This window comes from Aspergillus karnatakaensis (genome assembly GCF_047715665.1).
Source record: "Aspergillus karnatakaensis strain CBS 102800 unplaced genomic scaffold BJY04scaffold_101, whole genome shotgun sequence".
Lineage (NCBI taxonomy): Eukaryota > Fungi > Ascomycota > Eurotiomycetes > Eurotiales > Aspergillaceae > Aspergillus > Aspergillus karnatakaensis.
In genome coordinates, this window is record NW_027395813.1 from 17,613 (window position 1) to 44,481 (window position 26,869).

Below are 26,869 nucleotides of genomic sequence, written 5' to 3' on the forward strand. Positions count from 1 at the left end.
CGCACTTATCAGCGCTGTGTTATATAATTCAACATTTGACACTTAAAACAAGTCTGAATAAATATAGTTGAGGCCGAACCGTATCCAAAATTGACGGGAATGGGTTGTTCACATCGCGCACCGCAGGTGGTGTCGGAGTCGAAGATCAAGATTGAATCTGGGGATCGGGGAAACCGAAAACCAAGCGGAGCGGAGCCCTGACGGCGCACGGGCCACATGTTCTGGTCTTCAGACTCTAGGCCTACCTCAACTAATTGAGTCTAACTATCTATACGATACAGAGGATCATTGGCATAAGGTTTAAGCTTCTTCACACATATCACGTATAGATCTACCTAGTTCATGTCACAGAGGTGTATATGGGTATATCGCCAAACAGGAAACAAATCCCTATAACGCAGCCATATTATCTGCATCCACCAATACCCGACGAACCATATCCCAAAATATCGACATCTGCTCAAACCGCAAACCCACCTGCATCCAATTGTCTCGGTTCCCCCGCCGCGTCAAAAGTCCCATTCGGTAGGACCCTAATCGCCTGCGCTGTACTCGTCCCCGGCGCCATCCATGTAACATTATGCCCTCTAGCCTTCATAAACGCCACGGTCCCATTATCGAACCCATACTCGAAGGCAACCTGGTTTGGGATCAACTGATCGTGCAATCGCGGTCTTGCTAGTGCCTCGGCCGCAGAGAGGCCCTGATCCACGGCGTGGATGATGTTCTGCACGGTAGCGGTGATGATTCTGCTGCCGCCCGCGGAGCCGGCGACGAAGAAGACTGTACCGTTGGGGTAAGTTACAATTGCGGGGGTACAAGATGAAAGAGGGCGCTTCCCGGGCCGGATGTAGTTTGATTCAGAGGGGATGTAGCCGAAGGAGTTGGAGGAATTGGGGATGGAAAAGTCTATGCATGATTAGTGTAATCCATTTACTGGCGAAGGGTGAAGAATTTACCATCCATTTCGTTGTTCATTATGATACCAGTTTCAGGAACGACGACTTTACTTCCGAATAGGAGGTTGATTGTTGTAATTGCTGAGATGGCAAGGCCGGAGTGGTCGATTGTGGCAATGTGCGATGTGCCAGGACTGTCATGTTTTAGACCGATTGGGGCACCGAATGGGTGGTGGGAACTTACGTCTCCAAGCTCTCAAGCCCGTCGGGGTTGTATGCGGACACATTCTGTGTACGGAGGTCAGAGATCTTCGCATGGATGTCATTTGCCGTTTGCTTTGACAGCATCTGCTTCTCATACTCCGACATCCCATCGACGAAACCAGGGTCGCCGAGGACGGTTCTCTAAGTAGAGTTGTTAGCCAAGTTGAACATGGAAAGTATTCGAGAGAGTACCTACCAAACCATATCCGAATCGCATCGCCTCGTCCAGTCGATGAGTACTGATATTGATATTCTGCGGCGTAAAGAGCGGCTCGTACGTGTCAAGAACATGCAACATGTTTAAGGCAACAGTTCCACTCGACGGAGTAGTCGTGCTCGTAACCTTGAACCCCCTATAATCAATGTGCGCATGCTCCCGCACAACAGCCGTATAATTACTGAGATCCTCTAGCGTCATGGTACCATTCGCAGCACGCAGTGCTCTAATGGTTGACTCCGCAATAGGCCCCGAGTAGAAAGCATCCGGGCCTTCTAAAGCAATAGTCTCCAGGGTATCCGCGTACCGCTTGCGGGTGAGGGTATCTCCGAGCTTGACGCGGGTCCCGTTTGGCGCGAAATCAACAGCCCACGAGGGATCGTTGACCAGGAAGTCCTCGTCGTCCCCAATAGCCGACTCCATATAACGAACCAAATCCGGGCCGACAGGGAACCCGTACCGTGCGGTATGGATCGCTGGCTGCACAAGCTCTGACCAGGGGAGAGAGCCATACTTTTCATGCAGATACTCAAGGCCGCGCAGTTCGCCAGGAACGCCGCTATAGGAGTCAGTGTGTTCATGTTTACAGTCCAGTAGCAGCTTACCTTGCTAACCCGCCGGATACCGAAGCATCGGTCGTGTTATCGAACATCTCCTCATAGGCTGCGGCCGGGGCAGTTTCACGAAAGTCGATATATTCAAAAGAGCCTTCGGGCGACTTGACAAGCATAAAGCCTCCTCCTCCAATACCACTGTGGTACATTCCTATTCCTCTTAGTGTCGCACGTATATCTGGATCCGACCGACCTACCAATGACGCCAACGCATAGCATCGTCGCGACCATCTAAAGCGAGAATCAGCAATCACCGTACGAGCATAAACAACGAAACTTACAGCATCAGCAGCATTCCCGCCTCTCAGAATAATATCCGTCCCATGTTGACTACAGATCGCACTTTCACTGGCAACCGCACCTCGCTTCCCCTCTTCAACCCCTTCATCTCGACGAGGGAAATGATCCGAGCTCAGCGGCGACGTGCGTACACCCGGGAGATGAATAGCCAAAATCACCAAAAGGAGCGTCGTACAAAGCGAGAGCCTCAAAACACGCGACATGGTCCAATTCCGACGCTGCAAGGGGCGTGTCACTACTACCGGTACTGCCTGACCACAAGCCAAATAGAAACTACTTTCGGGTTTGGAATCGGACTCGGCGGCGGACTGGCTTGGAAAAGGCTTGAATAAAAGTGGCTGGGTGACACCATCGCAGCCCCATATTAGCATGTTGCTTTCATTCCGGACCGCTAGGCAAATAGAAGCCGGGGATTTACCTGTTTCTCCACATCCTGGCCGTCGTATCCCTGCATTTCGGGCGGTTTGTTGTCTTAGCCGCGTATACTACCACGCTGGAATGCACCGCTGGGAGGGTTGGAGTAGAAACCAGCTGGAGAGACAGAAAAGGAGACATTTTGGAGAAAGTCTCCAACGGCCCAAGGGCAGCAGGCCCAAGGTCGCAGCGAAGCAGAGTCAGGAACCGGGCATTGATAAGCGGAGTGGAGGGGGATCCAGCGCATGATAAGAACTGCAGATCACCCGACCGGGGGTCCGGTGAGGCCAGGTCAGGTGATTGCTCTCTATTACAATGTATTCTACAGTCTTTGATATCGAGGCAGACTACCTCAACACCATCTCGCTGGGCCCTTTTCTTTCCTCGCTTCCCTGTAGTGGACTAACTTCCACCGCCTGTCTCGCCCACGCTACGGTTTCCTCCCAGACAGGCGGGATCTCCTCCTGTGGTTGAAGCACCGTCGCAACCAAACGACGACCCCAGATCCCAACATACCATTTACTCGAGAGGAGATGCATCCCGACACCATAGTGTAGGAAGATCATCCGAGCCGTCCAGTCTCCGTCCTTCAGTTGCGACATGAACTCTTCGCTGATGTGAATAGGGAACGCGAGAATCCCGCCTTTGTTCTTGCCTAGTGGCCACTCTTTAATCATTTCTTGGAGCGTGTCCCAGGTCGTTTGGTACATGGCTTGGTGTGGCCCGTCCGCAGAGTCGATAGTGCTCCGGAGGTGGTCGAGTGATTTCAAGAGTTCCCTACGATGTCAGCACAGATCATCCATCCATTAACATTCACCTCGGACATACCGTTGTAACTGCTCAAGAGCCGAGTTATCTTCTCTCCTAGACACACCTCATTAGAAAAACTCCAAGAGCAAGGCGTCGGCAAACTCACTCCTCGATCTGCCCGCTCTTAACAAATACCTCGGGCCGTTTATAAACCAACCAAGCCTTCATCTCCTCCGGCTGGTCAACACTATCCAACTGCTGGAACAAAAACGCACACCCAACCAGCAGCCGATTAATCTCCAAAACCTGACTCAGCGGATCAAACGTATCCCGATTCTGCGACACACAGGGGTACGCAAACGCGCAGAGCATAATGAAAATCGAGCAGATGAACGCAGGCCCCAGATCCTCCGGCGCAAGGTCGGCCAATACACGACTAAACGCAGAACACGCTCGGTTTTGGTACTTCAGCGCAATTTCTAGCCATTTGCTATCGCCTTGCTCGACGAATGCGAGATGGAGCGCTGAGAAGGCCAAGATAATGTCTAGAAGGAAGGGGCTTGAGGTTGCGAGTCGCGGTACTGCAACTTGGAAGTGCCCGGCTTCGAGCACGTCTTGTCGCAGCGTAAATGAGGCATCGATTACGAAGTGGTGAAAGAGTTTCATTTCGAGCATTCTGGTCTGGTTGCTCCAGGGGTCGCCTGAGGAGGTGTCACTGGACCCTTGCGGTGTGAGTGGCAACTGGCTATCTCCTTCTCCAGACGGAGGGTAATCGCATTCTAAGCCTCTTTTCCTGCAGAGTATGCATCTGGGGGAGCCTTCGTCACACTGTAAGCGTTGTCAGCGGTGGCTCGTCAGCACACGTCGGTGAGGGAAATGAAGAACCTTGACATGTCTCCGTTTACATTGAAAACAGCCCCGACGGGACTTTGTGTGGCTGCGGCGAGAGGGCATTGTGCGGGCAGGGATTCAAAGTAGACTGAGGGACATAGTATCACAGGTAGATATCGTATTTATCGTATCGGCGAGTTTGCAGGGCAAGGAGTTGGAGTGATCTGATGCCTGACTGGTCGGAGCCGAGCCGGCGGATTCTTAATTCCGACGCTACGTCTAACGTCACAGCAGAAATAGGTAGATAATTAGCGCACGCCTTTTACGAGTCCTGAATTACTACGGATCACGGCGCTGTTATAGTTCTTGAGAGGGTTATTATTATTCAACAGCAAGGTATTGATATTGAAGATTGACAGACGGGAGAATAAAAAGAAGGTGCAAAAAGAAAGTGCTTCCAACGAGAATCGAACTCGTGCTTGCGGATTGCCAGATCCTTTAGATGGGAACTGTCAGATTATGAGACCGCCGTACTAACCACTATACTATGGAAACTTGTTGATGTCGGCTTCAACTTCTACACCTATAGCCCAACAATAAATTTCAAACCTGTGCGGCTCATAGTTACTTTCCGGTGTCGTTCATCTTCCTGTTCAAAGCGCCCTTATATACATGTCTAAACTGACCTATCATTTCAATTAATTATCCAGCACTATCATCAGATGTGAGTAAATGGTCTTCGATAAGCGTTATTGATGATGTATCGGTTCGCGGCTGAAATTCATCGCTCTTAGGGCAAATATATAGTTCCGCACATGCTCTTAGTGGTGAAGCACAGTAGTGATACTGGAATTGCATGAACTGAATCCGATAGAACCAGACCATACGAAGAAGAAAAACCGAGCAGAAATAGATGGTTACTACCAGCTTCAAAATAGGGCAACAAGAACACTAGAAGCCCTGTTGGCCCGCTTGTTAGGGCAAGGACTCTTAACTTATACACCTGCACTGCCAAACAGTATTTGTTTTATTGGCTAAATTGTTTTGCATGCCCCTTTCTATATAATTCAGGTATAAGACACTCAGGTTGATTTTCAGTAGACACCAAATACTCCTACATAGCAGTATGTGCTGACAAGTATATGCGAGAGTAGCATGGGGGCCAAGGGTATTCAGTCCATCATTGAGCCAAATCCGCCCTGAATACGCCACAGATATTATAAATTAACTCGACTATCCTGCATGTAGACTATAAAGCAAAGACCCCCTGAGAATGTATATAGCGACAAGCCAAGCACAAGCACAAAGCTTGACTCGACGAGGCGGGATTCCTGCCGACGGGCCTCGAGTCCCCGACTACCTCAAGATCAAAGGAACTCTGCGTAGCAGAGTAGCATACAATGGCATTATTCACAGCCAGTCATTGTTTATGGTCAGAGGGAGCATATACCCCTGCCTCTTTTCCTACTATCAAATACCACCCGTCTAGGTACGGGATGTATGTAGAGGGAAAGACAAAGCCCAAAAGATCAAAGAAAAATGCACACCTCACCACAATGGCAAACCTAGAAGCCCGATCTACAGTAGGACAAAAGCCTGCCTGAAAGACAGCATCCATCACCGCAACCTTATCCAGCTCCTGGATGCCCCCTAGTCTACGAGCGAGATACACACGTGCATCTCTATCTGATCTACTTCTACACCGGGTCCAAAAGCAGCCACCAGTTCGAGAGCAATGCCACACGGCCCATGCAACAAGCTATGTACAGTCTCGGAGTTCACTGCGCCCGCCACTCAAACTCAAACCGGACGGGAGTCCATCGTCATGCCCATCAACGGCAACAACCAAGCCGATGGACCCGCCGATCTGTCGATCGGAATTATCTGGCCGAAGATGATCATCGTCTTGGCTATCATCTGTCGATTTCGGCCCATTGACCTATTTTAGAATCCTAGATCCTAGATGATGGATGGTGAGCGTACTATGTAGTCCCGGGTGAAATCCGTGGTGGCGCAGAATCAGATTAGCCAGACCAGATATTCGGGATGCGCTTGCCGTGCTAAGCATCAAGTGAAACGGTCTGTTCTTCTGACTCTCTGGAGTTGGGGGTGTCTGTTATTGCAGGTGGTCTCGTAAGACGCAAGAGTTCGAGACCGTTGTGAGCTGTGATAGGGCACGGCGAGGAATCTGCTTGAACAAGAGCATGACTAGAGCTTCAGCTGAGGAGCTTGGAATGTAGACATCTCGATTTTAGATATTGAGTCATAGTGTAAGGATAAAGTGCACATAGTTACTCCGAGTACTCCCCGCCGTATCCCACCCCGCGGAAAAGACAAGAAAAAAAAGCAAAACAAAAAAAGGAGTAACAAGAATGAAAATAAGCTTCAGAGCGCGTCCCAGAATCCTGGAACCTGTGCCGCCTCTGGAGACTGAGATCGAAGAACGAAGCTAGCTCTGAGCTCTAGTTCCGAATATGATCGACACTCTTAGCCCTAGCTACGCCCGATATGGGATACGGATCCGTTTGGCGATGATCACGGATCGCTAGCCACAGATCACTCGGCAGGAGTCGGGAATTGGCCGAACCCGTGCGAGTCAGTGTTTGGACTTCGGGGGCTTCGCTGTGGTACCTCTGATTACACGGAGTGCGTACCATGGTGCAATGTCTGGTTCTGCAGATACTTGGAATGAGAGGTGTTTCATCATTGTTTGGTTGAGATTTCCAGGCGCCTTGCTTGTGGGAGATTAGATCACACAGGGTAAATAGATTATATGTACACAGAAGAAGCACAGAAGAGTGCCATGGTTCTTGTAAAGAAAGGAAAGGAAAAAAAAAAAGAAATGTAATTGGAAGGTCGACATGAATCCGCTCATAGAGTTCGTCACCAGAACCGGGTATCTCTGCTCGAGGCCTGACATGAAGAAACGAAATTATGGTAGGGTATTATCGTTTGGTAATGAAACTGGCGTGAAGGAATGATATGAGCCAAGGCGATAGGTGTCAATGCGAAAAGTCGAACAAAGAGCCGCCAGTTAGAGGAAGGTAAGTAAGGAAAGGGGGGACATCGATTAAATCATGTACGAGAGGAGTAAAGTTGGGCGTGAGAGACTGTTTAGAAACGAGGTTCCGAGAAAAAAAAAAGCTGCAACAGAATTGGAGTTTCACCTCCCCCATCTCTCAGGAGGAGGGCTCCTGGCAATCGGCGGTGGGGAGTCACGGCTTGTTCGACCGCTGTCATTTGCCTCCCCTGAGGAATATGCCGGCTCGGATGTGATCTCGATAGTGGTGTGCTGGTACACTTTGCCCATCGGGGCAAGCTCGACATCGTTCTTCCTGACAATATCATCTGTCGACCCATCCCGACTCTGCTCTTCATCGTCTCCCTTAAATGTGCGGAGAGCGCTGATGTCTGTGCGCATAAGCTTCGGATCCGTCATCGTAGTTAGGTGATGGCCGCGATTCTTGCCGCTCGGGAATTTGTTGTAACTCTGATCCATACTGGGTTCAGATTCCAGGATCAAGTTCTTTCGGGTTAGCGTATAGAGCAGGACATCGACCAGTCCAGAACTTGTGATCAGCGCTCCAGCGACGCAAAAGTATACGACACCCGGAGTATTGCCTCGCGCGGTTGCCATACGTCCCGCCGCCAGAGGGAGAGACAGAACAATGTAAGCGATAGGATATATAACCATGTATCCGACGACTCGGCGCAGACGCTTCAGACTCTCGATATGGCTGCTGCCTAGGATGGCCGATTGCTTGATTCGGCGGCGAAGTTGGAACCACAGCACAGCGTACAGGCAAACCGTGCCAAACTCGGCGAGGAAGATCCAGACATAGTGCGTCCAGAGGCGAATGGGCTCGTAATCTTCACTAATCCAGCACTATAGAATATTAGTCATGTGGACAAAAATCCGTGGGAGGATCAGAGTAAGACTTACCCAAGCTCCAGCAGGGACAAAGACGTCCGCTCCATGAGATGCCAATGGGATGATGACCAGAATCGCAACAAACACCCAAAGCCCAATAACAATCGAGACGAAGGCTTTATAGCTCAGTTTGCGGCCCATAGCAACCAAATAAAACGTATGGAAAGCGATGGCGAGGACAAAGATCCCACTGGCCGGATCTCCTATTTGGAGCCAAAAACCCTGTAGAAAGCACGCTGCCGAAGACGCCTCAATCTTGTTTTCGGCATACCACTTCGCACAGATCAAGAAGGCGAGAGACTGCTGAATATCCGCAATAACCAGGTTGTAGATGAGGATGATATATTGATTGTAACCGATGTACCGTTGGTAGTTTGAGCGCCAGAAAACTAATCGATAGGTGATGAAGCCGATCAGGACGAGGGTAGCGACAGTGGAGAGAATGGCCATAACGAAGACAGCTATCAGACCCCTACGATGGTCTTCTGGCAGCGGGTCGATGCCTTGTTCTCCTGCCTTGTTATCTGTGTAGGCCACCCGCGGCAGAAGGGCATGGTTGCCATCGTTGGCGCCGCCAAGGGAAAGAAGAACCTCGAAAAGACTCATTGTTGACAATTGTGGAGAGTAGAATGCTTGGAAGCACCGCAAGCATTATCCGAGGGGACTCGTCCAGACCGGTATGGCTTCGGCACCTGGACAGAAGAAAGAAAAGTCGGACCGTGGTAGATGTGCCTGGGCTAGTCGAGTATTTGGGGACGAGACACTGCGGCAAGTTTGCTAGTTCGAACGATCTCCCTAGTTTAGCCTGTCCTGATCTTCTCGGAGAGGGGCGAGTGTCTATCCACTTTCATTAGAAATGAATTAGAAATAGTCAAGAACGGCAAAACATCGAGAGGGCAGGTTAGAAGCTTTGAGGGATCAAAAGGGACCAGCTCGATTAACTTGAAACAGAAAGAGATCAGACACACCTCAGCCCCATCAAAACGACTGGCGTATAGAAGCAAAGCTTAAGCCAGACGGGATAATAGAGTTCGCGCCATGCGTCTCGAAGTCCAACGACCCCACGAGGTGTACCAATATTTTCGAACGGTGTGGATCGAGTGTCACATCTTCAACTTCCCAGAGATATCTCGGCGGCTGAGTCCGACGAAGATCCAACGAGTTAACAGGGGTTGACTGCTCTGGCTTGCCTACGAGGCAAAAAGTAATGTCTTCTGCGAAGTTTTCAAAATTGGGAAAGAGTCATTCCGGAAGGTGGAAAGCGAAACGTCTAATAAAACAAATGATCGTTAGTCGAACTCCGGCTGACATATTATTGTCTTTTGTTCTATTATCATTGGCGGCCGATCTCATGGTGTGCCTGAGCCCCTCATGATGGAGTTGAATCCTGGCATACGCTGCACACTACACAGGCTCACAGCGCCGCATCGCCGCAGCGTGGGAATTTCTGAAACTGAACACCCCCGCACCGTCAACTGCGCAGCTCCATGGCGAACTTATGAGCAAGATGTAACAAATGCCTGCCGGCCCTACGATGCCATTCTCATGCCCAGCGCCGAGGCAGCTTGAGCACGGAGGCGAAAGCTTGCCTGTGGCCTCGGAGCAGAAGGCACGTTGCAGCTTGCGTAAAACCCCGCAAGGAGCAAAATGTAAGATTCGCCCAGCCTTGCGCTAGCGTGCTAGCATGGCAATCCAGCGGCGTTTCCCCAATCAAACGGTCGTCAAAAGTCCAGCTCACTCCAGAATTATTCCCGAACCCACGTTGACCCGCACTGCCGATCGGGTAATAATCTGGATCCAATCCCGGATAACGACCTATTTCGGGGTAAGTGGCTGACGATCCCTGCTCATCATTCATCTTAAAGGGGAATTCGTACGCAGTTTTCCTCGCAGGCAAACTGTGGTTGAGTATCAGCGGTTCAGCGTGGCTCGAATCTCGATGTAGTAGGTCTATCAGTTGATAACCATCATTCAGCGGCTCAGCCTGTTCAGACCCAGTTCTATCCGCAACGTAAACCCAGGAACGTGCTTCCGAGCAATGTTCGTCTTTAAGCACGTTGTTCTGTTGGCCCTTGGGAGGATAGAGCGCGGCGGGTTTCCATGTGAACGGGGGCAACCGATGCTCTCGACTGGTGGCCTTCCAAGGTTCAATAATCGCGTTGGCCAACATTCAGAGCTCGGCCTGCAATCGATCGCCGTTGTGTTCGAGAACTTCGAATGGTGGTCTTAAAGCTGTGCTAGAGATTTGCTGGTTGCCGTCAGCATGTCCTCCATAGGAGCAACCAACGGAAAAAGTAAGAAGCCTCCTAACTCATGGCAATGGTCAGCCATGATTGGCAGCCAAGTGTCGATCTGTCTATGACGGCATTGGAACTTTCTTGAACTAGTTAGATGCTAGATGAGTAGATGTTGTAGCACTCTTGTGCTCGGAGACGGATGGATCCCATGAGATGGATAGGAACGGAGCGACTCTTTCTCCGTCACCGGTGTTGCTGTCCGTTCTTCACGCATGCGACTGTTGCTACAACTTACGAGTTCAGACCACATCACTGACACTCTCTCATTCAGATCACAATCTGGTGCATTACTAGCTCAGGAACAACTGATGCCAAGCAAGCCATAAGCAGCCACCAGCCATGCTATGCCACCAATACCATTGTCTCTGCCCCGCGAACTCGTAGAGCCTGGCTCTGCCGCTCAGGACTCGAACCGCCAGCAATAGTTACATCTGGTTCTGCGGTGCTCGTGCAGCTTGTCCTCCGCGTGAAATCCGCTTTCCATACCTGAGTCCTGAGCTGTCACGCCTCCAGGTGTATACACAATGGTTCATTAATCGATCCAAACCTCCTGACTGAATGAAATCCATGGTTTAACTCGGCAATAAAGTTCTTTTTGCCCTTCAAAGTTGACAGCTGACCCAGACACTGACAGACACCACGAGAATCCATGTGGAATGCGGAGTGCGGAGTCTCCGCAGTCGCCCCTCGCCCGGGTCCCGACTACGATAGTGGACACCTCCCATCGATACCCTTATGTCTGCTGTTTGAGAATCGAGTCTCGATACAACGGAGTAGAGATCTGGCGTGGGTTACCATACCCCATATTACAACATCATCCATAATCTGCTGTCTGGTCGCCAATTGTTCCAAGAGACAGCAAGTCTCTTTTTGACTAACTTGGTTCTAGTGCGATGACAATAAACTTTGGATGTTGTGTGCCCTACAGATCGTACCTCACAAATGAACTGGGCAATGCCTGTCTTTACCTTGCCTTGATCTAATGGCATGACCTCATCTGCCGTGCGGCGCTTCCGAGTTTTGATGTGCCTGTACTCCGTACGAACCCGTTCGTGGTCGATCATGGGTTACGACACGGCAATACGTATCCCGTACGTGCGTTTATCTCTAATCTCCTCAAGAGAAATGCCTCATCTTCCGTAGCTCGGCTGCCCCTCCGAGCGGGGAATAGTCCGACTCTGTGAAAAGCACTCGAGGGGACATGGATGTGGAAAATTTCTTCGGTGCCAACAGACCGACACTGCCACGCCCATATTCCTGCCCAGGCACCGCAGCACAATTATTTGCCTGAGAAATTGAATATAAGATGCTTCTCATTTGCTATGATAATAGCCTGAACTGCAGCTCAATTGCGTGGTTTTCCAGAAAGATCCACTTCGGGTATTCGATCATCGTCCGGCCAGTGAATAGTCAAGCCCCAAGCCCCGAGGATCGAGACTATCTGCTTGGCAGTGAGGCACCCAGCCTGTCACTTTCACCAAGGCTGAAGGGAAGCCTAGACGAGGCTTGACCGCAGGATCTTTGATTGCCTTGTCTCTTGGGGAGGAGGTGGGCTCGAAATTGTCACGGAGGTGATTCCGGGGTACCTGTATGAGTTCCCTCTTGAACTTACCCTCTTGAACCTATAGTTAAGTTCAGGACTTATCTATGAAGCTTCGTTCACCTTCAATCAGCTCATAAAGTAAGACCTATATTAGATTAGGAGCAATAAGTGCCCGGCATCATTCCTATACTTTCGAAGCCCAATAGCTTGTCTAGCACACTTCTGATCCTATGCTTTAGATACTACTGTCGTTAGAAACTGTGAGATATGACAATTTGCTTTCTCTTCTCTTCTCTTCTCTTCCCTGCTCTACTCTGTTATTAGGGTCGTTTCCTCTCCCCCTGACTCTTGCTATACAAGGGAAATACAAAAAAAAGAAAAAGAAAAACAGTTCTTGGTATATCGAATAAAACAAGGATCTCATCTCAAATCATATCATTTCATACCGTCTCATCATGGAAATGCGTAGGCTCAATTCATTCATCAAAGGGGGCGTATCGTAATAATTGTACTGCTCGCATGCATGCAATATATGTAGAGATTACCAAGTACTTGTGGTCATTTTACCTCCGCCTAGAATTCCGACTATCCCTTCGCCCCGGGACGGACCCCTCCTCGCCCTCGTCCTCCTCTTCAACAGGCGCAGGCGTGCGGCGTTCAGTGCGTCGCTTCGGGCGCCGTCGGCGGTTTGAGCTGATATTGCTCGCCGAGTCATCGGGGGCGAGGGACTGGGCGTCGTCAATCCAGTCGTCGTCCGTACCGCTTTCCCACGGGTATGAGGATGCGGGAGTGCCGAGGCGAGCTTCGACGACTGTTCCGCGGCGGTTCTGATTGGCGATTGCGAGGCCGGCTCCGCGTTCACGGAGGGCAAGGCGTACGGCCTCTGCTTTGCAGTGGAGGGCCTCGAAGGCGTCCTCCAGGGCTTCCATGCCGGAGTAGATTTCGCGTTCGACTTCGGCCAGAGCGGCAATCTCCATTTCTTCGTCTAGCGCGATTGGGCCGCCAAATGAGCCTGGTGAGCTGGGACCGCCGTATGGTTGGCTCATTGGGCGGAAGCCGCCGTCGAGAGGGCTGGGGGTGGGGCCGCGGGACATTCTTCCGGTGCTGAAAGGGGTGTTTGAGCGGCTGTTGCTCCAGCGGCTGGGCGTAGATCCGGCAGGGAAAGTGTCTTCTGCTCCACTGCGAAGAAAGCCGTCGAAACGTCCTGATATCAAGATATCCCACTCGTCGTCGCTAATGGCAGCAAGTGTCGCCAAAACATGATGTATTCCAGGGTTATTTAGCATGTACATGGCGGTTTCTGGGTCTCGAGGTCTCGATGACAAACGGTAGAGGCGTTGGATTGCGAAAGAGGAAGAGACTAAGGCGGGAGGTCTTTCTCGAGGCTCTCCATCGGGTCGTGGTGTTGGTGAAGATGACGAGACTCCCAGCAGTGCGAAGAAGATAGGTCGCAGCTCGGTTCCAAGATGGGTAAGCATGGCAAATGTCAGTGTCTCGTCGTCCACTTCCTCCGGCGCGCTTGTCGGCTGCTCAACTTGCTCAGTCAGCCACTTGTCAACCGCGAGTTTTGTCTTGCGGGACTGTCGAAGAAAATGGTCCCGGTACTCTTCGGGAACGTCAATGTCCATCTTTTGCATTGGAATATGCTCTTCACTAGAGACGTCTGTTTCGCGAAGCTCTGTTGTAAGGATGAAAGGTGGCCAATTTGGAAGTTCCCGACGGCCAGATACCAGCTCTAGCACTTCACCCCAACTAACACCCGACGGAAGATCCTCCACCTGATCATGCTCGCACATTAAGCAGCGGCACGATTCCGATGAAATGTCACGAGCGAAGACGGCCTCTAAACGGTCAAGCAGGCGACGTGCCACTGATCGCCCTCCGGTTGCCACTGCAAGGGAACCGTTCTTTCTGACGACAGCCTGGTAATCATCCAATATGCGATTAAAAGGCTCGAAGACCTTACTAGCCGCGAGGTGGGGTGGAAGTTGTGGTTGATCGCCGTGGCATGTGTTGATTAGAAGAGACTTTGGTACTTGGTAGTCCAATCCTCCATTGTGTAGTAGATAATCAACGCGGACGTTTGAAACAGGAACCTCGGGGGGAGGAGGCGGAGGAGGCGGGGTTCCGTATGTGGAGCCAGCAGTTGGTAGCCGACCATACTCCATCGCAATATCCAGGGGCGTGCGACCTGCTGCGGAGATCGGACGAGTCGACATAGAAGAGCGGTTTTGAGTGCGAGACGGTGGCTTCTCGGGGCTCTTGACTCTGAACGGTGACTGGCGTGGAGGGGCGATAGTGGCATCAGAGCCGTTGGCCGATTCCAGGCCCACATCGCGAACAGTTGGCGGAGAGCGAGGAGGTGAGACAGTCGCAGGAGACCTTTTACGTTCCGGATCGAGTTTTGATTTTGATGGCTTGTGTGTGGCTGTCCGCGAGGGGGAGTCTTTGCTATGACTCGAGCGCTTCGGTTTCGGAGTCTCTGGTCGGGCGGTGGCCTTGCTTGTCTTGCTGCTATCGTCCTTTTTTGCGCGGAGGCTTGAAGTCGACCGGTTTACATCGGTCTTGATCCGAATTCTGGCTTTCCCATCCTTCACTTTCTCCGCCGGCTTCTCTCCGTGATCTCCGACGGTGCTTCCTTTGCGTGAGTGCTGATCTACGCTCGTCAACGGGGGGCTCGGCGGTGCGTTTTGACTGTCGGAGCGCTTTTGCTGGTTGCCGCCTTTAGTTTCATCGTCTTGATTCTTTTCTGTTAGGTCGGTAGGGTCTGGCGTAGGAATGCCTGGCTTTCCGACGGCCTCTTTGCTGTGAGCTTTCGAGAAGGTCGGGTATGGTAAACTGGTTCTCGACTCGAGGAAAGAGGCCGTGGCGGAGCGGCTGTCGCTATCGATGCTGGGCATGGAGGAGCGACGTTGTTGTTTGCGGGATTTGGGAACGGAGGCGGCAGGGGTGGAGGAACGGGCCGGTGGTTCGGGATCTTCTTGATCCTTGGTTGGCGGTAGAGTTGATTGTTTCTGGGACGACGAGCGGTGTTGGCGGTGCTTAGATTTCAAGGAGGTAGATGAGGAGGATGAGAGTTTCCTGGTCCGTTCCCTATTACGATCTCGGTCATTTAGTCTCAAGGGCAAAAACATGGCGTGAGCTGGGCTCGAGTGGAGGTTCGTGGGATGGAAGGTGAGAGAAGACCACGACCGAGGAAGTGTTGTCTTTCTTCCTCGCTAGCCGCCCGGAACATTCGTTTGGTGGTCGTCTAGTTACCTCGTAGATGTAACGAATTGAGATCGCTGATTCAGTCTCCTCTTTGAGAGGGCATTGGAGGGACAAAAGCGAGTGGTGAGGGCAGATGAGGTGGTTGTAGGACCGAGACGCCGAATGTCGTGGTCTCGATACGTTGGCTGCTCGTCTGGCGCTTAGGTGGGAGCTGGGCGCTTATGTCACTGATTCAACCAGTAATGATCGGCTGTCAAACATGGGGTTTGGACGCAAAAGCAAACATAAATGACTTGGACAAGTTGGGCTTCGAGCCTGGAACAGATGGACTTGGACTTTAGATGGAGGGGGCTTGCGGTGAGAACTTTAGAAGGCGCCTAAAGACAATAAGGTAGCAGTCATTCACTAGTCTAGCCTGAACCTTCAGCCTTGTGCCTTTAAGGAGCACACGTGACGCTCTAGATGTCGATTCTGAACTTATAAGAGAAAGAGGATCCGGATATCTATAAGCTGAATACCAGAGCAGCGCCCTTCGCGATATAAGTGATGTTAATTATAGTTGCAAGCATACAGTTCATAATTGTTCCTTAATGAACCATACCATGGCGCAGCAACATCTGCTGCGCATTATTTATGTAGTGCAGCTGACATAATTATGCTTCTACACCCAATAATTTTGTTCCACCTCGAACTGAGTTCCCCGACTCTCCCGCGGAGCAGCCAACCCAACCCACTACAAGATGTCGTCCCTCAGATCTGTGGCCTTCAAATCTTTCTCTCGGAGCCAAACCCCTTTTGCACGCTTTCAGCAGCGACGCTGGGCTCAAGTCCACGATGTGCGCTTTCTCGCGACACACCGCGACCCCAACCAGGTCCTCGACAAGTACCGATCAAAGCTGAACCAAAAAGCCCAGAAGTAAGTCCACGAAGCGCATGGCAAACCCAAACACTCAATTGTTGATGCAATGCACAGGGAGGGTTTTGAATCTGTCGAATCTCTAAAAGAAGCCCACAAGGAAAAGATCGATAAACTCCGCCGCGAAGCTTCAACAATCCTCACCCCCGAACCTCCAGCGCCATCCCCATCCCCAAGCCAAAAACCACACACCCCTCCCCCACCACCATCTCCGCAAACCTCTCAATCCCAGGCCCCATCCGAGAAAAACTCCACCCCCATCAAAGCTCTAAGCTCCTACCTCGACGTCGAGAAGATCCGCGCGCTCCCCCCAAAAGAGATTGAAGCCCTCTGGCGCCTCCGGCATGCCTCAAACCCGCACTCCATCTGCGCTGTCATCCCCCTAGAAACATACCAACGAATCGTAGCCGCTGCGCGCCAAAACCCGCAATTCATCCTCCCTCTCCCCCGCACACCCACCGAGGGACAAGATACAGCAGCAGCAGCGGCGGAGGACAATACAGGCGCGGACATTCACTTCCTGCAGTGGGCATTTCACCCGCCTGCCTCATCGGTCCCCTCGGCTGTAAACACGCATACCTCAACGATTATTTTTACCCCACTGGCCGCGTATAAGTTGCACGGGTCGTTTGCGCAGCCGCACACGACGATCACGCATCATTTGGATCTGGCAGAGGAGAAAGGTCTGGTCCTCATGCATGGACAGGTGATGCCGGATTCGGGAGTGTCGACGACAGAGGCGACGTGGCTGGTTAGCTGTGTGCAGCGTTTCTATGATTTCGGAGGGCAGGCCAGTGGCCGGAAGGGGGAGCTGCTGCGGATGTTTACAAGGGGGGATGTGCAGAATTTTAAGATTGAGGAGCTAATGACTGAGGCGGAGAAATTGTAGATTGAGTTATGTTCTTTTGTACTTTTACTCTTGTATAACATACCTACTCTGATGGCCTCACCTACCGGGGACCTCAAGTATGATCGCAATTATGATACGTAGATGACATTAGTTGAAAAATGAGGAACTCCATAAATAATTGATTGAAATCTAAACTCAAACAAACCGGACCAAAAGCTCCCGTTTCACATGGCAACAATTCAAAGCGTGACAGTTCTTGAATGTAGAATCGAAGGACAGCTCAAAGATACGTATAATAGAGACAGAGAAAGGGATTGGACAGGGGTGAAGAAATGCTCAGGGGAAACATGATAGAGTACATTTAAAGGGTATCATAAAATTGGAAATATGCGTCACCTGCGGCCGGTGTTTCGAGCTCCAGCATGTCAGCCTCGGCTTCGATCGCTGTCGTCAAGGGTTCTGGCTGAGCTTACGCTCAGACCGAGTTGATGTCACCAAGTTCAGAGTGATAGCATGGCTCGCCGATGCTCGAAAGTCGGCGTTGTCGCCAGAGCTGGTAGCAAGGTCCGCCAAGCTAGCGCGCCAAAAGCTACGGAAATGTCAGAGCTAGTCCATCATTTCTTGAAGACCTCTTCGGTGATAAAAGAATGGATATGCTCGAAATATCCTGGTTCAGCAACACTATCGTTATGTGCGCCGTTCGGTAGCGTTCGCCATATCTTGCGGTTGGAGTTACAGATAGCAAACAGCTGTGTCATATTTGAGGGCCTAATGTACGGCCAGTCAGTTCACTCCACGGCCACATCTACTAGATCGAGAGCACTTACGGGACGATCTCATCTTTCAACCCGCTTAGGAAAAGAATGGGGATTTTGGTGATTTTGGGCAGGGTTTCTTCGCTAGTCCAAGTCTGATGACAGAAACGTGCGAGATATCGAGCGGGAGGAAAGACACTCAGCCCAATCAGTACAATGCTCCAACCAGAATCTTCCTATGATAGGACAAGCTGGGAGCTTACCTTGGAATCAACTTGCGGATGCTGAGGAATGTGTTCTCCAGTATCAACCCGGCAATGCCACCCTTATCTTCGTTGCTAGCAACGAGATGGATAGCCACTGCTCCGCCTAAGCTTTGTCCGTAAACAACAATTTGCGAGTCGGCAGTTTCTCCCCTTTGACGAAGATGATCAAGGGCTGTTTGAGCGTCGACCTTTAATCCATTCTCATCAGGAACCCCGGTGGATAGACCGTATCCACGATACTCTAACATCAGAACATGGCAGCCGAGAAAGTCCTGGAGGACCTTAGCAATCGGAATTCGGTGGCCCACGTTGCCTGCGTTCCCGTGAAACATCAATACGGTCAGGTTTCGGTCTGGTCGCTTGCGTGGAGCACGGATAAAATAGGCATGAATAGACTCCCCATCCGGTGTGGGAAGCTGGAGCTCCTCAAAATCATCTATTCCAAATTGTCGAGGCTTAGGAACATTGGTACGGGCATCAGCCGGGATATTTCGCGGGTATATTAGTTCACTATGCAAGGTGTTAATTGCCACGTGCTAAACCAGCCACATCGACTTCGGAATATGTGGGACAAACTTTTGCTTGAAATATAAGAGACCACTAGCGACAACGGCCAAACCAGAAGATGCGAGCATGGGAAGACGCAGGAACTGAACGGCACTGTTGGCCATTGTAGCTATACTCCACGACGGTGGGGGCGGCGGAGATTCGGACATGTTGAGCACGCGGGTTGTACGGAGACCGATCGAGCCAATGCAAGCTGACTACACCGCAGCAAATATGCAAGTTTGTGTCTGGATCGAGTCGATGCACGTTCAGACACAGCAATGTAAGAGATGGCCTCAGGCGGATGGGAGTTGTTGAGTCGCATGGACTGATGGGCCGTGTAGACGCCGAGAAGGCTTGCGGGGAGGATAACGGGAACGGGAGCCAATTGCCGCTTGCTATATACCACCGCCCGGCAAAATTAGCTCCAGCTTGCTCGCCCACGTAAGGCTCGCCTGCCTTGAGCTCTGTAGCAGCGTAGCTCTTCCATCAACCTTAAACCTCCCAATTCTTTCCCAGCCATACGCCTGCTACTTCCATCTTCTTCCCCCATAATACCGCCATCCATAACTGCTTGAACTACAGATATCCCAGCTCGCACCAAATTTAGCCAGATCATTCTCACACTCACTCAGCATCATGGTCGGTCACGGTATGACGGGGGCGCTCGGGGAAGGTCAGAAGCTATTTAAACCCACCCCCTACTCTATCTTCAGTGACTTACACAGAATATAGATGGTATTCACGTTGATATGAATCATCTGAAGAGTGGAGAGGTCAAGTAAGTCCCATCGACATCGAATTGCACTCGGTATCCAGTATCTAACACCGCTTCTTCTAGCCTAGGAACATCAATGTGAGCATTACCTCGAGCCTCTCGGAATTATACACCGACTGACACTTCTTTTCCCGCTTCTAGCATGGCCATCAACTTCAAGGACGGTGTCATCCTGGGCGCTGATAGTCGAACAACAACCGGAGCTTACATCGCCAACCGAGTTACCGATAAGCTGACGCAGGTCCATGATACCATTTGGTGCTGTCGATCCGGATCAGCTGCAGACACTCAGGCTGTGGCGGACATTGTCTCGTACCATCTCAACATGTACTCTATTGTCAATAATGAGGCCCCAAGTACCCAGGTTGCAGCTGCGCTGTTCCAGGAGCTATGTTATGAAAACAAGGACATGCTGAGGTACAGTGCTTCTACATCACTTCAAAATCCTTTTTACTGACATTAGTTGTAGTGCCGGAATCATCATTGCGGGCTATGATCCCCGACACGGCGGCCAGGTGTACTCGATACCTCTAGGTGGCTCTCTGCATAAGCAGGCATATGCAATCGGCGGGTCTGGTTCGACTTACATCTACGGATACTGTGACGCAAACTGGAGGGAGAATATGACAGAGGAAGAGGGCGTTGAATTCGTCCGGGGGGCACTACGGGAGGCGATCAAATGGGATGGCAGCTCAGGCGGCGTGATCAGAATGGTCGTTTTGACGCGCAACGGAGCGCAGCGACACCTGTACCTGCCGGACACCGGTTACACCGGACCTGGTGCCACCAGGTAAAACTTTGCTTAATGGGTGATGAATATATCTCAATGCTAGTTGTCAATTAAAGAGCTCTCTTTCTGCCCACTTCTCTCTTGTACTCCGTACTGTGGTGCCTCACTCGGTTTGCGGTCGTGATTTATCGCATAACCCCAGGATGTGTCGCGGTGCTTTATTGCCGGAGAATTGACAGATCTGCGTGGTTAATTATTGAATGAGGTCATGCAAGGATCTTCGCGAGTCGTAGCACGATCAAGATCGGGAACCTGCTGTTTTGCTTTTTCTCTGCAGAGAATGAGGTTGGAGTCCAAGGCCAAGGGAAGCAGGCGGCAGCTCGCGTGCAGCATTAGTAGGTCCAAAAATCAAGAGAAGGCCTAGAAGACTTTGAGACAGGGCTGCGGATGTCGTCCGGAACGCGTATATAGCTCGTCGGGGGCGGGAAGAGAGAGGATCAATGAGGGTGGGTTTCGGCATCACGACTATCTTCCGCGACCACCAATCATCCGACCATCACCAGGTGGTGCGCGCCTAGAGAGCCGCCATTCGCCCATTCGAGTTTCTGATGTCCGGCATGAATCCTGCTGCAGTGCTGGCTGTCTCCTGTTCTGGAACTTGCAGAGGCTTTTGATACCTGTCCTTCCGAGTCGAAAATGGAATCGTTGGCCCCCGTAGTGATACGCAGTTCGTAGCATGGAGTATCAGGGGAAAGGGGAGAAAAAGAAACTAAGAGCTGAAGCTGGAGCTGGAAGAAGAAGATGGGTCAGAGAAGTGGGCAAATAAAAGACAGGTTGACGACGTGGTGTACTCCCCGTTTGATGGAGGACGTGCTGCAGCTGCTGGGATATATCATGGCCATGCCATGAGCTGAATGTAATTCTTGTTGACCGAGCAGATAAACAAGAATTGATCGTTGTTGTTATTGTTGTTGAGTTCAGGATTGATGCTGACTGTCCCGGTGGAACCCAAAGGCCATCATCAAGCAAGCAAGCAAGCATCACCGCATCACCACCATCATTATTACTTCGAGGCATCTCCTCCGCCACCATCAACCTTAGCCTCCTTCTCTCTTTCTCCCTCCCTCCCTCTTAATCCGCTTTTCTCTCCGAGTTTCTCATCCTATTCTCAACCTTTCTACCCAATCCAATCTTTTGTTCTTTCAACCGCAATGGGTCCATCCATTGCTCCCTCTCACTCGTGAATCCCTTCCCGGTTCAAGTCTGCCTGCCTGGGTCGGAGTGCGCTGCGCACCCCCAAGTGCTCTGGCCCATCGCGATCATTCCCTCACCGGAGATCTTCTATTTTCGTCGATAATCTGTGATTGATTGTAACTATCCAGCCCCGCGCTTATCTCCCACAGGCATGGCTTCCTTTCCCCTCATCAGCACGCTCCTCTCTACCTCCCCTACCATTACTTCGAAGCCCCCAACAGCCACCCCCCAACGCGCCTCTTCTCATGTCGTGCTGTCGCTGACATTCGCTTTAGAGCCCCTTGGCTCAATATAATATCCTTATTCAGCGCGGATCCTCCCCCTCCATACCGCCAACCCGGACATGGAATCGGTCGTCCTCAACCATTCGCAATCGAACCATAGTGACAGCTCCTACACCATGCTGGGAGGCACCGTCCCATCTTCGGAATCTGTCTATCGACCATCACCACATGAATCCGCCCATCCGTCGTCGAATATCGAGTCTGGTCCCTCCATATCAACCTCGAACAACAACACCCCCACCTTTGCTGCCCCGCCATCGGCTTCCGCCGCAGGTTCAGCCCGATTCCCATCCCATGATGTTCCGACATACATCAACCGATCGTCCTATACTGGCTCACAATCTTCCTCGGCTTCTTCCACGGTCACCCCTGGCCCGACACCTACACCGTCGTATATACAACACCAACCCGCATCAATGAATCCGACCGCTTCTGGTCATCCGCCCCGTTCCAACCCTAGCCCCCAAACGGCTGTATACTCTTCTCAAGCTGGATACGCTGGCGCCCCAGGTGTCGCGACAGCAGCTTCAAGAGGGCGCTTTACGGGTAGCCACTCTTCTCCAGCCTCTCCGCAGTTAAGGCCAACGTACCAGTCACTTCGATCGCTAGGAGGCTCGGAGGCTAGCTCTCCCAGTCGAATTAAGATCAGGGACCTGACCCACATTCAGAGTTTCGCCAGTGAGGAGTTTCTAGCCCAGTCCGGGAGGTCCCAGGCACCAGGGCAATGGGGCCAGGAGCGCCAGTTCGAAATCAGTTCCATGCCGGTCACGGACATTATTGAAATGGTTGCCGGGCTCCTTACGAAGATCACCACAACCAACGACACCCATCATGAGGAGGTCCATCGACACATGCCTCCTGTTGATGGGACAAGCAATTTGACTCAACAAGCCCAGAGCGTGTTAGCATTTCACGGCAAGAATGTCCCGAGCATAAGTATCTTGAGCTACCTCACTAGGATCCACAAGTATTGTCCTACAACATATGAAGTATTCCTCAGTTTACTGGTTTATTTTGACCGCATGACCGACATGGTGAACAAAGGTCAATTAGAGCGCCTAAACCGTCACTGGAGTCGCACAGACGCCTTGCAGTCAGAAAGCCAGATTAGGGCAGGGTCTCAGGAGTCGTCCGCTGCACAACGGGCTCATACTTCGCCCATGGTAACTCCCCCACCTTCTGCAGGGATTACGGCGCAAGACCGATCGTCACCTATCTCGCCCGCCATCAATCCGCAGCAAGAAGGAGACCACCTCAATCATTTCTTTGTCGTGGACAGCTTCAACATCCATCGGCTGGTCATTGCGGGTGTGACCTGCGCCAGTAAATTCTTCTCTGACGTTTTCTATACCAACTCGAGATATGCAAAGGTATAGTTCTTACAACGTACACACTCTCCCTGGTTGCTTGCTGACCGCACCTCTTCCAGGTCGGAGGTCTCCCCCTAGCTGAGCTTAACCACCTCGAGCTCCAATTCCTCTTACTAAACGACTTCCGCCTCTCAATACCCGTCGAAGAATTAGAAGCGTACGGGACTATGCTTGTTGAATTCTACGCACGGGAAGTCATAGCCCAGCAACAGCAACGAGCACAGGCCCAGGCAGGGCTGTCTCATCCCCCGACATCTCGGGAAGCCGAAACGGACGGGACGTACATGCGCTCTCGCGACGCGCGCCAGCCGAATCACCCGGAAGTTCGTCAAACTCCTACGCCGCCTTAGACATCGTCACCTGCGTATTGCGCCTGGCTGCTATTGCCAGTATATACGTATATGGTACGCGCTCCTCAGAATTATCTCCCTCGCCATTACAGCTCTAGCCTCCTATATAGACCCTAACATCAAACCTCTATCCTGCCCTTCTCTAACGGAGCATAGGATGGTTTATACCTCTGCCTCATTCTTACCTTTTGATTGCATGGCTACTTGGCGTCGAATACCCTACCTTTGATGTCCCTTGTCTTCTTTCTGTTCGACTTGACATCGGCGCCGCCAGCTCCATATGAAGATGAATACCCCGACACGCACCGTACCATTCATACATAGACCCGGCTACGCGATCGGCTCCAGTCACAGCCATGATCGCTACGCCGGGGCTCGTGATTGTTCTGGGGATGCTTTATCCTATCTAATCTAGGTATCATTACTCCTGTGCATCATACCTTATCAACCTACCCAGATTGCATGACGTCGTTTCGCTTCGCTTCACCAACACACCCATCGATACCACTCTTAAGTTACCTTGTTCTCATCCTTATCTGGCCATGTATACAACACCTTAGTTCAGTACTTCTGTAGGTACGGTACTTGCTGTTGTTGTTATGGCGGCATACTGCATGTCGGGCTTGTCTGCTCATTCACGTTGGTCGGCATTTCTTGGGCGTTGTCTCTTCTCTTGTCTTGTGTTACTCAGTCTGTTATTGTTAATTTTAGGAAGATGGCTGGGCGTTTTGTTGTCCTTGATGTGTGTATTTTGGGCGTGTTAAGCACTCTGATAAAGATGAGACACCTTGATCTGGTTTATACATTTACTCGTATGTCTTCCATCACCTGCTATGCTTGAACCACGAAGTGACCGATCAATAAGCTCTTGATTGAGATGACAAGAGAAATGGTCTGTCCGTCGTAGCAGATCGGACGAGCTAAATACAACATTGAATACATGTCTGTCCATATACTTCCACTGACTAAGCCAACCACATGACCACGCTCATCAACTTCTCCACCAAAGACACCGTCAAGACTCAAACAGCTCCACCGACAAGTCCATCAACCTCATCAACCTCTCCAACGCCTCCAGCAGCCTTAGACTCCACGATTGGCATGATAACGTGCATATCGATCAACCACTGCAACCACAATGCCCCTGAACCCTCAAACAATCATCGCCGATCATTCAAGAAAAGTAAACTTGTCAAGCATAGCCCGGTGACTGAGAATCGGTCGGCCGCTCGATGCGATCGTCGTCGGTGTCAATCGGTTGTCGTTAGGGCGATGTTCCCACCAACCAACTACTAATGTCAGCACCTACGACCTCTAGCTCCCAGTGAAGTTGACTTACCCCCATCGCCCTCCATCGGCGGGGTTGCTGGCGCTCCGGTGACGGACTACGACTTATGCGCCCGCGTACAGGTATGCGTCATTACCCCTGTAAATAGGGAACCATCTTCCGAATGTCCTCTACTCCGTCCTCCAATGTTAGTAAGAAGCACGAGGCAGTGAGGAGGAACGCCTTGCCTGTTTCTGAATGAGAGATCGCCACCAGTACTCAGCAGGATTGACGCGCAGCCCGATCTATAAACCATTAGCAGCAAAAGGCGGCCCAACAGGACCAGTGTGAGTAACATGGGATATACCCAAAACAAACAGAAAAGAAAGACTAGGTCAGTAAGTACAAATTGAATGTGAAAGGAGATATTGAACGAAAGAACTGAAAACAGTGTAGACAGCGCTCAAAGAGCAAATCCACCCCGTTTCCGGGTCATCTCCCTCTTCTTGTGCCATGCCGAGAAGATCATCTCCGGGGACCACATGGGACGCATGGCCTGGATCCGAGCCAATGAGTTCCAAGCGCACCCTTCGCGATCGCAAGGCTCCAGACGATGGTTAGAGGTTAGCATGACGTAGGAGTCGGAACCCCAGAACGTGGTATACTTCTCAACCTCGCCATCTTCGTCGGGCTTCGATAAAGAACGGACAATCCAACCCTGTAGGTGGCCCATGGCCATCGGTGGGGCAGGATAAACATCGTCGCTGCGAACGATCCAACGAGTGACTGAGACAACGGTAGTCTCTCCGAAGCGAACGCGCTTTGTCGGCTTGTCCTTGCGTCCACCCTTGACCGAAGTCGCAGGCTTAGCTTGAACGGGGCGAGAAAATGCAGTTGACTTCTTCAAAGGAGCGTGAGTCGTCGTCTTCGAGGTCCTAAGGTTAGCTGATGACAGGTTCGAGCTGCTTGTCGAAGGAGACCGAGGTTGCGCCCAAGGTCTAGATCGAGCCTGTCGAGCTGCCCTTCGCTCCTCGAGGCGAGGAGAAGTAGCACTTAACGAGGGACGAGGAGTCGGAGTAGGTGAACGAATGGGAAGGCGTGAGCCCAAGCGGGACTCGTCGAAAGAGCGGACGCTATCTCGGCGGGACGGCGGAGACGGCAAAAACGAACGGTCGAATGATCCAGTGGCGCGGTAAGTGACACGGTTTGGAAATGAACGAAAGGCAGGTCGTGACTTAAACCGGGCGGTGTTTGGCTGCGGATCCTTCTTGGAGCGAATACCAGGAATGCAGAGGCGGGCCATCGAGCAAAGCTAGTGGGAGGCAAGTAAAACAAAGCAGTCAGAAGAAAGCTATTCACCAGAGATGGGAAACGATCAGGCGCAACGTGAGAACACGATACTAGCAATCGAAACAACCATGAGGTGTAAGGAAGAAAGAAGAGAAGGGGAAGAGGAGGAGAGGAAGGGGGAAGGGAAAGATATAGGGAGGGAGCGTCACTGTCGAGGCAACCATGGTGGGGGAGTGAACGAGAAGGAACAACATACAATTCACTCCAGTGTAGGATGGAACACTACTGTGATTGAGAAGGAACAACATGCAATTCACTCCAGCACAGGAAGGAACATGACAGTCCCTGCGCAACGACCACCATTCCACCAGTCGATCTTCAAGTGCAAAGTTTGCCTTCTCAGTAATCGACTGTATATGGTCAATTTGATACTTGGGGCTGGGTGGATGTGGAAGGACATTCAGCCATGGCAGCCCTAACTAGCGGATGCGGCGAGCCTCAGCTGGTGCTCCTACGACGGCAATGGAAGCGCACAACTATTTCTCTCCTGACATCAAGCCAGGCCGTTTTAGACAACGCAAGATGCGTACTGATTCGAGATGGTACCTAGGTAGGGCCAGAGTAACCTAGCCAACAGCAAATCTAGATGTGGTAGGTACACGGGCCCTTGGGTGTTACTTCACTTTCGGCCTACCCAGATCTCTAACGGACATCATGATAAGGAGGGCATCATTACCTAGGTAAACATTGGCACCTCGCGAGGTCGTATAGAAGATCGAGCATTAAGTATTAGTTATCCCACAGGACAAGGCTCGTAAGATTATCATGCAAGACGCTCATTCAGAATTGAAAATGCTAGCAGTCATCACGCTATAAATATTTGGAACCAAAAGAAGAAAAGGGATATTAACAGCGGGGAGTAGGAATGGAAACAGCGGTAAGA

General features: G+C 51.3%; 8 protein-coding genes and 1 non-coding gene across 9 annotated transcripts; 3 read left to right on the forward strand and 6 right to left on the reverse strand.

Annotated features, from left to right (window-relative positions):
• Positions 1 to 460: 460 nt before the first annotated feature.
• Positions 461 to 4,412, reverse strand: BJY04DRAFT_211903 (nucleophile aminohydrolase; the record flags this gene model as incomplete). Its single annotated transcript, XM_073714467.1, has 11 exons — positions 461 to 909; positions 960 to 1,093; positions 1,144 to 1,304; positions 1,360 to 1,939; positions 1,986 to 2,145; positions 2,192 to 2,225; positions 2,276 to 2,367; positions 3,256 to 3,485; positions 3,537 to 3,572; positions 3,625 to 4,286; positions 4,344 to 4,412. 11 exons carry the CDS (start codon positions 4,410 to 4,412, stop codon positions 461 to 463), a joined length of 2,607 nt encoding a protein of 868 aa, XP_073564452.1.
• Positions 4,413 to 4,741: 329 nt separating this feature from the next.
• Positions 4,742 to 4,844, reverse strand: BJY04DRAFT_t159. The gene has a single exon. It is a non-coding gene; the product is annotated as a tRNA-Met (tRNA).
• A 1,861-nt stretch (positions 4,845 to 6,705) lies between these two features.
• Positions 6,706 to 9,472, reverse strand: gprC. The gene is made up of 3 exons (XM_073713350.1): positions 9,189 to 9,472; positions 8,233 to 9,057; positions 6,706 to 8,175 (listed from the first exon to the last, which is right to left on the reverse strand). The coding sequence occupies exons 2-3, from the start codon at positions 8,824 to 8,826 to the stop codon at positions 7,453 to 7,455; spliced, it is 1,317 nt and encodes a 438-aa protein (XP_073564453.1). The 5' UTR covers positions 8,827 to 9,057; positions 9,189 to 9,472; the 3' UTR covers positions 6,706 to 7,452.
• Positions 9,473 to 12,311: 2,839 nt separating this feature from the next.
• BJY04DRAFT_203409 (uncharacterized protein) lies at positions 12,312 to 15,396 on the reverse strand. Its single transcript, XM_073713351.1, has one exon. It carries the CDS (start codon positions 15,192 to 15,194, stop codon positions 12,624 to 12,626), a length of 2,571 nt encoding a protein of 856 aa, XP_073564454.1. The 5' UTR covers positions 15,195 to 15,396; the 3' UTR covers positions 12,312 to 12,623.
• Positions 15,397 to 15,989: 593 nt separating this feature from the next.
• Positions 15,990 to 17,312, forward strand: BJY04DRAFT_10845 (ATP11 family protein). The gene is made up of 2 exons (XM_073708088.1): positions 15,990 to 16,186; positions 16,244 to 17,312. Exons 1-2 carry the CDS (start codon positions 16,011 to 16,013, stop codon positions 17,073 to 17,075), a joined length of 1,008 nt encoding a protein of 335 aa, XP_073564455.1. The 5' UTR covers positions 15,990 to 16,010; the 3' UTR covers positions 17,076 to 17,312.
• BJY04DRAFT_203412 (alpha/beta hydrolase) lies at positions 17,188 to 18,952 on the reverse strand. The gene is made up of 4 exons (XM_073713352.1): positions 18,634 to 18,952; positions 18,055 to 18,567; positions 17,864 to 17,989; positions 17,188 to 17,804 (listed from the first exon to the last, which is right to left on the reverse strand). The coding sequence occupies exons 1-4, from the start codon at positions 18,771 to 18,773 to the stop codon at positions 17,651 to 17,653; spliced, it is 933 nt and encodes a 310-aa protein (XP_073564456.1). The 5' UTR covers positions 18,774 to 18,952; the 3' UTR covers positions 17,188 to 17,650.
• A 125-nt stretch (positions 18,953 to 19,077) lies between these two features.
• Positions 19,078 to 20,277, forward strand: pre3 (proteasome core particle subunit beta 1). Its single transcript, XM_073708093.1, has 5 exons — positions 19,078 to 19,279; positions 19,339 to 19,384; positions 19,445 to 19,459; positions 19,523 to 19,798; positions 19,851 to 20,277. The coding sequence occupies exons 1-5, from the start codon at positions 19,243 to 19,245 to the stop codon at positions 20,173 to 20,175; spliced, it is 699 nt and encodes a 232-aa protein (XP_073564457.1). The 5' UTR covers positions 19,078 to 19,242; the 3' UTR covers positions 20,176 to 20,277.
• Positions 20,278 to 21,237: 960 nt separating this feature from the next.
• BJY04DRAFT_10998 (putative cyclin-dependent protein kinase complex component) lies at positions 21,238 to 23,409 on the forward strand. The gene is made up of 3 exons (XM_073708120.1): positions 21,238 to 21,514; positions 21,641 to 23,019; positions 23,079 to 23,409. The coding sequence occupies exons 2-3, from the start codon at positions 21,709 to 21,711 to the stop codon at positions 23,367 to 23,369; spliced, it is 1,602 nt and encodes a 533-aa protein (XP_073564458.1). The 5' UTR covers positions 21,238 to 21,514; positions 21,641 to 21,708; the 3' UTR covers positions 23,370 to 23,409.
• Positions 23,410 to 24,882: 1,473 nt separating this feature from the next.
• BJY04DRAFT_10855 (uncharacterized protein) lies at positions 24,883 to 26,108 on the reverse strand. The gene has a single exon (XM_073708089.1). The coding sequence runs from the start codon at positions 25,937 to 25,939 to the stop codon at positions 25,100 to 25,102; it is 840 nt and encodes a 279-aa protein (XP_073564459.1). The 5' UTR covers positions 25,940 to 26,108; the 3' UTR covers positions 24,883 to 25,099.
• Between the last annotated feature and the right edge of the window lie 761 nt (positions 26,109 to 26,869).

What these genes read in the sequence shown, in the direction of transcription:
- gprC (XM_073713350.1), bottom strand. Translation starts at nt 8,826, where the DNA reads ATGAGTCTTTTCGAGGTTCTTCTTTCCCTTGGCGGCGCCAACGATGGC. An exon ending in TTGTCCCTGCTGGAGCTTGG is followed by an intron (nt 8,176 to 8,232) that starts GTAAGTCTTACT and finishes AATATTCTATAG; the next exon opens with TGCTGGATTAGTGAAGATTA.
- BJY04DRAFT_203412 (XM_073713352.1), bottom strand. Translation starts at nt 18,773, where the DNA reads ATGTCCGAATCTCCGCCGCCCCCACCGTCGTGGAGTATAGCTACAATG. An exon ending in CTCTTATATTTCAAGCAAAA is followed by an intron (nt 18,568 to 18,633) that starts GTTTGTCCCACA and finishes CACCTTGCATAG; the next exon opens with TGAACTAATATACCCGCGAA. An exon ending in ATCCGCAAGTTGATTCCAAG is followed by an intron (nt 17,990 to 18,054) that starts GTAAGCTCCCAG and finishes GATTGGGCTGAG; the next exon opens with TGTCTTTCCTCCCGCTCGAT.
- BJY04DRAFT_203409 (XM_073713351.1), bottom strand. Translation starts at nt 15,194, where the DNA reads ATGTTTTTGCCCTTGAGACTAAATGACCGAGATCGTAATAGGGAACGG.
- pre3 (XM_073708093.1), top strand. Translation starts at nt 19,243, where the DNA reads ATGGTCGGTCACGGTATGACGGGGGCGCTCGGGGAAG. An exon ending in GACGGGGGCGCTCGGGGAAG is followed by an intron (nt 19,280 to 19,338) that starts GTCAGAAGCTAT and finishes CACAGAATATAG; the next exon opens with ATGGTATTCACGTTGATATG. An exon ending in GAAAACAAGGACATGCTGAG is followed by an intron (nt 19,799 to 19,850) that starts GTACAGTGCTTC and finishes CATTAGTTGTAG; the next exon opens with TGCCGGAATCATCATTGCGG.
- BJY04DRAFT_10855 (XM_073708089.1), bottom strand. Translation starts at nt 25,939, where the DNA reads ATGGCCCGCCTCTGCATTCCTGGTATTCGCTCCAAGAAGGATCCGCAG.
- BJY04DRAFT_10998 (XM_073708120.1), top strand. Translation starts at nt 21,709, where the DNA reads ATGGAATCGGTCGTCCTCAACCATTCGCAATCGAACCATAGTGACAGC. An exon ending in CCAACTCGAGATATGCAAAG is followed by an intron (nt 23,020 to 23,078) that starts GTATAGTTCTTA and finishes CACCTCTTCCAG; the next exon opens with GTCGGAGGTCTCCCCCTAGC.
- BJY04DRAFT_10845 (XM_073708088.1), top strand. Translation starts at nt 16,011, where the DNA reads ATGTCGTCCCTCAGATCTGTGGCCTTCAAATCTTTCTCTCGGAGCCAA. An exon ending in CTGAACCAAAAAGCCCAGAA is followed by an intron (nt 16,187 to 16,243) that starts GTAAGTCCACGA and finishes TGCAATGCACAG; the next exon opens with GGAGGGTTTTGAATCTGTCG.